The following is a 7828-nucleotide window of genomic DNA, read 5'->3' on the forward strand; positions in this document are numbered from 1 at the left end:
TGGTTTAGTGATGATGCTCCTTGTTTGTTGTGGGGGTGTCTATTTTTGTCATTTGGGTTGACGGTTGGACAAGATGAACTTTAAGGTCCCTTCCAACCTAGAAGATTCTGTGATTCTGGGTGTGAGAGGCTGCCCTGCCCAGGTTCCCCTGCCAAGGGCTGTTTGGGGCTGGACCTTGCGGAAGGAAAACCCGTTCTTCTCTCTCAAACGTTTCCTTGTTGTTTTCAGGTCCATCAAGATGTTACAGGTACCGCTGCCCCTGGACCGGGATGGGATTCTCTTCCGGCTCCGCTTTACCACGCTGGCCGTTGGGACTGTGTTTTGTCCACTCTTTGGTTTCCTTTTCTGTGTGATCTGGTCCCTCCTGTTCCACTTCCAGGAGACGACGGCCACCCACTGCGGGGTGAGTGACTCTCATCACCAAAATGCAAAGTCCTCCAAGGTCGTGGCCGCTTGGCTGGGACAGCCAGGAGGGTGGTGGGGCTCCTCTCTTCTTCTGGGCTTCCCCACCAGATGGGTGATGGGCTCTTGAACAAGCTGCTTTATTTTATTGTATTTATGATGCCTTGGGACTGGCAACTGAGGTTTTGGCTTTTCAAGAGGGACTTCAGGACACACAGACAGGTCAGGCTGGTGTCTGTACTGAGCATGTTGGTGACAATTATCACAGAATCACAGAATCTTCTAGGTTGGAAGGGACCTTAAAGATCATCTTGTCCAACCGTCAACCCAACTGACAAAAATAGACACCCACACAACAAACAAGGAGCATCATCACTAAACCAGACCTCCCAGCACCACATCAACCCGTCTTTTGAACACCTCCAGGGATGGTGCCTCCACCACCTCCCTGGGCAGCCCATTCCAATGGCTGATGACCCTTTCAGTGAAAAAATTTTCCTAATATCCAGCCTGAACCTCCCCTGGGGCAACTTGTCCTCTTGTCCTGTCGCCTGGGACTTGGGAGAAGAGACCGACCCCCACCTCTCTACACCCTATGATAAAGAATAAATCCAGTGAGGCTACAGACAGGTATATTGTTTTGTGGAAGAGTTGGCTCAGCTTTTATAAAAGGAACTGCTGCCCCTCAGATCTGCTGGAGCTCTTCAAAGGAGTCACAAGCACGTACCTGGGGAGTTGGGGTTGGGAGGGACCACCTGGGTTTCCAAAATCAGGTCCTTCCCCAGGGCTTTCAAGCGTGGATGAGCAGCTGGTTACAAGCTGGGAACAGGGAGCAGCAGTAGGTGACTATTCTCGCAGCAGGAGATCACCCCAGGGTTTTTTGGGGGTCTGTGCTGTTCCTTGTGCCCATACAGAGGATGGACACAGGGAACAACAACACCAGGCAGCGCTCCAGGCTGGGGGAAGACACCCAACCCAACAATCTCAGGCACTAGAGCGTGCCCTGAAGTGCCACGTCTATGCATTTCTTAAATACCTCCAGGGTTGGTGACTCCACCACCTCCCTGGGCAGGCTGTTCCAGGGCCTGACCACCCTCTCAGGAAAGTAATTCTTCCTCAGATCTAATCTAAACCTCCCCTGCCCCAACTTCAGACCATTTCCTCTGCTCCTGTCATTTCCTTGGGAGAAGAGGCCAACCCCCACCTCTCTACACCCTCCTTTCAGGTAGTTGTAGAGGGCAATGAGGTCTCCCCTCAGCCTCCTCCAAAGTAAACATGCCCAGTTCCCTAAGCCTCTCCTCCTAGGACTTCTTCTCTCACCAGCTTGGTGGCTCTCCTCTGGACATGTTCCAGCACTTCAATGTCCTTCTTGTAGTGAGGCTCCCCTCCAGAGAAGGAGACTCCACCACCTCCCTGGGCAGCCCATTCCAATGGCTGAGAACCCTTTCAGTGAAAAAATTTTTCCTAATATCCAGCCTGAACCTCCCCTGGGGCAACTTGAGGCCATTTCCTCTGGTCCTGTCGCCTGTGACTTGAGAAAAGAGACCGACCCCCACCTCTCTACACCCTCCTTTCAGGGAGTTGGAGAGAGCAATGAGGTCTCCCCTCAGCCTCCTCTTCTCCAGGCTCCCTCAGCCTCTCCTCATAAGACTTACTCTCCAGACCCCTCACCATCTTTGTCGCCCTTCTCTGGACCCGCTCCAGCCCCTCAATGTCTTTTTTATGGTAGGGGGCCCAAAACTGGACACAGCACTCGAGGTGCCAGTGCCCAGTACAGGGGGACCATCACCTCTGGGGCCCTACTCCCCACGCTGTTCCTGACACAGGCCAGGATGCTGGTGGCCTTCTTGGCCACCTGGGCACACTGCTGGCTCCTGTTCAGCCTTGAATATCTCCAGGGATGGGGCCTCAACCACCTCCCTGACACGCTCCCTGTGCCCATCCCCTCTCTCTCTCTCCTGCAGGTCCCCAACTATCTCCCCTCCATCAGCGCCGCCATCGGGGGCGAGACCCCCCAGCGCTACGTCTGGCGCCTCTGCATCGGCCTCCACTCGGCTCCTCGCTTCCTGGTGGCCATCGCCTACTGGAACCACTACCAGAGCTGCCACTGCTCCCACCCCCGCTACCTGCGCTTGTGTCACTTCAACCTGCTCCTCAACCTGCTGGAAAACTTCGCCCTCCTCATCCTGACCTACGTGTCCTCGTCGGAAAACTATGGTAGGTGTCTTCTCCTGCCCTGCTCTCTGCTGAGCCTCGTGGTGGTGGGCTTACAGCTGCCCAAGCTTTGCAGAGCTCTGCTTCCCACCGGTGTTTCGGAAGTAGACAGTTTGGAGGAGGAAACAGTTGATAAATAAATAAATCATAGAATGGTGGAGGTTGGAAGGGACCTTTCAGACCATGGAGTCCACCCATCAACCCACCACTGACAAACCTACCACTGACCCATGTCCCTCAGCACCACCTCTGCCCGGCTCTGAAATCCCTTCAGGGATGGTGACTCCACCACTGCCCTGGGCAGCCTCTGCCAAGGCTTCACAGCCCTTTCCAGGAAGAAATTCTTCCCAGTTTCCATCCTCACCCTCCCCTGGGGCAACTTGAGGCCGTTTCCTCTTGTCCCATGGCCTGTTCCTTGGGAGAAGAGACCAACCCCCCCTGGCTACACCCTCCTTTCAGGGAGTTGGAGAGAGCCAGAAGGTCTCCCCTCAGCCTCCTTTTCTCCAGGCTGAACACCCCCAGCTCCCCAGAAATTCTCCAGACCCTTCTTCTTGTGCTCCAGACCCCTCACCAGCTCCGCTGCCCTTCTCTGGACATGCTCCAGCCCCTCAAGGTCTTTCCTATTGGGAGGGGCCCAAAACTGGACCCAGCCCATGAGGTGGGGTCTCCCCAGTGCCCAGTCCAGGGGAACATTCATTGCCTTATTCCTGCTGGCCACACTGGTCCTGACACAGGCCAGGATGCTGGTGGCCTCCTTGGCCACCTGGGCACACTGCTGGCTCATGTTCAGCCCCTGTCAACCAACACCCCCAGGTCCTTTTCCGTGGGGCAGCTCCAGCCACTCTTCCCCCCAACCTGGGGCCTCCATGGGGTTGGTGTGACCCAAGGGCAGGCCCTTGGCCTTGTTCTATTAAAGTTCTATTAAAATAGGTATTTATGAAGCAAAGTTAAGTCCATAATATGCAAATAGCCGTGTTCTCAAAATTCTTGGTTGCTGATAATTGGCCAAAAACATAAGGTGACTTTTTGTATCAGGCCCAGGATGAGATTTGGGTGCTTGGTCCCCACTTGGGTGCCGAGGCCACGCTCAACGCGCGTCACCGCAGCTGCACGAGGGCAGGTTCCTGCTCGTCCCTGCTCTGTCTCCAGGGCTGAGCCTTGGCTTTGGCTCTGACCTGGCTTCCAGCCCACGCTCTCTTCCAGCTGCATTTTAAATTCCATCCCACCAAATTGTTTGGGTGAAATTTCCTTTGTTGACCTGAAAACATAATCAGAATTTTTCAGGTTGAATCAGTGCGTGGCAAATAGTCACCATGGGCTGGGAAATGCCCTTTTCCTGCATGATCTTGTCTGAAATTTAAGTGCCAGTGATGACATCAGCTGCTGTTTAATCTTGAGATCCGGGGGAGGTACCAGGGGTTGACTTGAGAGGACTCACATCCAGGAGCCAGCAAGGTGGGGCTGTTGGAGCAGAAACAAACCCAGTTTGGGGACTTCTCAGCAGGAGAGTCACAGAATCATAGAGTTGCCCAGGTCGGAAGGGACCTCCAAAGGCCATCTAGTCCGACCCCCCCGCAGTCAGCAGGGACACCCCCAACTAGCCCAGGTTGCCCAGGGCCTCGTCGAGCCTCTCCTTGAATATCTCCAGGGATGGGGCCTCAACCACCTCCCTGGGCAACCTGTTCCAGTGCTCCACCACCCTCCCAGTGAAGAACCCTCTCCTCATCTCCAGTCTAACCCAGTTCCCCTCCAGCTTGAAGCCATTGCCCCTCGTCCTGTCACTGCAGGCCTTTCTAAACAGGTTCTCCCCGGCCTTCCTGTAGGCTCCCTTCAGGTACTGGAAGGGAGTCGTGTCCCTGCGCACAGTTTGAGGGTGACGATGGTGGGTGTCACCATCTGATGAAGGATGCAGTCAAAAGTCTGGCAAAGAGAGAGGCTGGGCTGGAGCTCTGAGAAGGTTTGGAGAGGTGCTGGTGAGGGGAGGTTGGCAGAAGAGGGTTTGATTTTAGTCTGGAGAAAAGGAGGCTGAGGGGAGACCTTCTGGCTCTCTCCAACTCCCTGAAAGGAGGGTGTAGCCAGGGGGGGTCGGTCTCTTCTCCCAAGGAACAGGCCATGGGACAAGAGGAAACAGCCTCAAGTTGCCCCAGGGGAGGTTGAGGATGGAGCTTGGGAAGAATTTCTTCCTGGAAAGGGCTGTGAAGCCTTGGCAGAGGCTGCCCAGGGCAGTGGTGGAGTCGCCATCCCTGGAGGGATTTTGGAGCCGGGCAGAGGTGGTGCTGAGGGACATGGGTCAGTGGTGGGTTTGTCAGTGGTGGGTTGATGGTTGGAGTCGATTGTCTTGAACCTCTTTTCCAACCTCACTGATTCTGTGATACTATGGTTTTGTACTGAGAGTCTCTTCCTGATCACAGTGGGTGAGGAAACCAAGCTGTTGAAAGGCAGATGCACTGAGGATCAGGAAGCCTTGGAATTGCTTAGAGGAACAAACTGGAGTTGGCTGTGGCCACTGGAGTCTCCCAGGAAGGCTGGGAAGGTGCCTGTGGGGCTGAGGGGTCCAGCCCCAGCGCAGAGGACCTGATGGATGGTTTCCAAGGCTCCCCCCAACCCATCAGAGCAGGGTGTTGCGCTGAAGCACCAAGTGGTGCAGACACTGTTGGGGTTCCCCTGTGGCAGGTGTTTGGAGATGGGGCATCTTGTACCCCAAAGCGACAGGGTGTCCAGGAAAACCAGCCATCAACAGCTCTCTGTGCCCTCCAAGGGCCTCCCCAGCCTTTAGGGTGAGGCTGGAGAGCCGTGGTGGAGCCCGGTGAACTGGGATGGTGTTTGAGGAATTCACAGCCTTTTATCCGAGGCCTCACCTTGAGTACTGTGTCCAGTTTTGGGCCCCCTACCATAAAAAAGACATTGAGGGGCTGGAGCGGGTCCAGAGAAGGGCGACAAAGCTGGTGAGGGGTCTGGAGAATAAGTCTTATGAGGAGAGGCTGAGGGAGCTGGGGTTCTTCAGCCTGGAGAAGAGGAGGCTGAGGGGAGACCTTCTGGCTCTCTCCAACTCCCTGAAAGGAGGGTGTAGAGAGGTGGGGGTCGGTCTCTTTTCTCAAGTCACAGGCGACAGGACAAGAGGAAATGGCCTCAAGTTGCCCCAGGGGAGGTTCAGGCTGGATATTAGGAAACATTTTTTCACTGAAAGGGTCATCAGGCATTGGAATGGGCTGCCCAGGGAGGTGGTGGAGGCCCCATCCCTGGAGGTGTTCAAAAGACAGGTTGATGTGGTGCTGGGAGGTCTGGTTTAGTGATGATGCTCCTTGTTTGTTGTGTGGGTGTCTATTTTTGTCAGTCAGGTTGACAGTTGGACAAGATGATCTTTGAGGTCCCTTCCAACCTAGAAGATTCTGTGATTCTGTAATTCTGTAATTGTCCTTCAGACAATTATTCTCTGACCTGATGAGTCCTGCCCACCCAGGAAGGGGAATTGGGGGAAAACAAGGAAACAGGAGGGTTGAAATATAAATAGCTTTAATAGGATAAGACTAAATAATTGACAATAACAGCAAAGAACCAGTGTGGATCCCAGTATAAAATCCAGAGGGATTATCCTCAGCCCATGTGGGACCCTGCAAGTGCTGCAGCTCCAGGAGGAAGGGAAGGGCTCAGGGATCTGGCACTGGGGCAAGGACTTCTCAGGATCCCAGCCATCATGGAAGGGAGAAAAATTCAGCCAACTTTCTAATTTCTATTGAAAGTGACATTCCTGGTATGAAATAACCCTCGTGGCAGCTTGGGGCAAGTGCCCAGGTCTCGCTCCTCCTCATCCCCACACCTGGGGAGCTTGAAAACACCGAGACCTTGAATCCCACCCCTCAGAGCTGGTTGGGAAGTGAATATTTTCCCCAATTCAGACACTGGAGTCTTCTAAAAGTGCAGTTTCTCCCAAGCATTAGAAGAGAGGTTAGTCCTGTGTTGCTCAAACCAGGCTGGATGAGAGCATCCAGCTGATGGAGGTCTGTGGTCCAGGGGGTGTTCTTGTCCCTCCTCTTCCTCATCTCCCACCAGCAACCCCTGTCCCCTACAGCGAGACGTCTTGTCACCACCTCTGCCACTGTCCCCAGCTGCCCCCACTACAGCAGGTGACTGCAGACTGACCACAGGGCTTCTCTGAAGCATCAGGGCTTAGAAATTCAGATGTTCTTCTGGGGTTTGGGTTCCTCAAAGCGCGTTGTCACCTGGATGGCTCTGCCCGGCTTGTGCAGGGCTGTGTGAGGAGGAGAGCCAAGTGTGGCTGGGCAAAAGCCACGCTGAGGCCTGGGGCTACCCCAGATTTCTCAGATCCTTATTACAGGCCCATCTCAGGTTTGTGGGGAAGGTTTCTGACCTTGGCTGCCGTGCTGGGACGAGAAGGGGCTCGGGTTAATCATCTCTGCAGGACACAGCTCTTCATCTTCACCTCCAACAGCTGCCTTTTGCCATCGCCCCTTGCGTGGTTTCCCTTCTCCTGGAATGGAGAGGGGGAAGCAGGGGAGATGGTTTCTTAGGTTCAGGCAGTTGGGAATTCAGCCCGTGGCTCCATTCCTGGAGAAAAGGCCGGGAAACTGTGTTAAATCATAGAATGGTTTGGGTTGGAAGGGACCTCAAAGATCACAGAATCACAGAATCTTCTAGGTTGGAAGGGACCTTAAAGATCATCTTGTCCAACCGTCAGCCTAACTGACAAAAATAAACACCCACACAACAAACAAGGAGCATCATCACTAAACCAGACCTCCCAGCACTACATCAACCCGGCTTTTGAACACCTCCAGGGATGGGGCCTCCACCACCTCCCTGGGCAGCCCATTCCAATGGCTGATGACCCTTTCAGTGGAAAAATGTTTCCTAATATCCAGCCTGAACCTCCCCTGGGGCAACTTGAGGCCATTTCCTCTCGTCCTGTCGCCTGTGACTTGAGAGAAGAGACCGACCCCCACCTCTCTACACCCTCCTTTCAGAGAGTTGGAGAGAGCAAGAAGGTCTCCCCTCAGCCTCCTCTTCTCCAGGCTGAAGAACCCCAGTTCCCTCAGCCTCTCCTCATAAGACTTGTGCTCCAGACCCCTCACCAGCTTTGTCGCCATAGAGTTCCAACCCCCCTGCCCTGGGCAGGGACACCTCCCACCAGAGCAGGTTGCTCAAGTCCCCAGCCAGCCTGGCCTTGAACCCCTCCAGGGATGGGGCAGCCACA

General features: G+C 54.5%; 1 protein-coding gene across 3 annotated transcripts in view; it reads left to right on the plus strand.

The window, feature by feature from the left end:
• The window catches only part of PGAP2 (post-GPI attachment to proteins 2), a 33609-nt gene that overhangs the window by 6131 nt on the left and 19650 nt on the right, over nt 1-7828 (plus strand). The window contains exons 2-3 of one of the 3 annotated variants that reach the window (XM_014959882.1): nt 229-403; nt 2367-2619. In XM_014959882.1, coding sequence (XP_014815368.1) covers nt 239-403; nt 2367-2619 — 418 coding nt within the window. In that variant the 5' untranslated portion in view covers nt 229-238. Of the gene's footprint in view, nt 1-59; nt 404-2366; nt 2620-7828 lie in introns of those variants that run through there. The other 2 variants (XM_014959881.1, XM_014959880.1) reach the window with 2 other exon arrangements.

This window comes from Calidris pugnax, unplaced genomic scaffold (assembly GCF_001431845.1).
Source record: "Calidris pugnax isolate Ruff unplaced genomic scaffold, ASM143184v1 scaffold378, whole genome shotgun sequence".
Classification (NCBI taxonomy): Eukaryota; Metazoa; Chordata; class Aves; order Charadriiformes; family Scolopacidae; genus Calidris; species Calidris pugnax.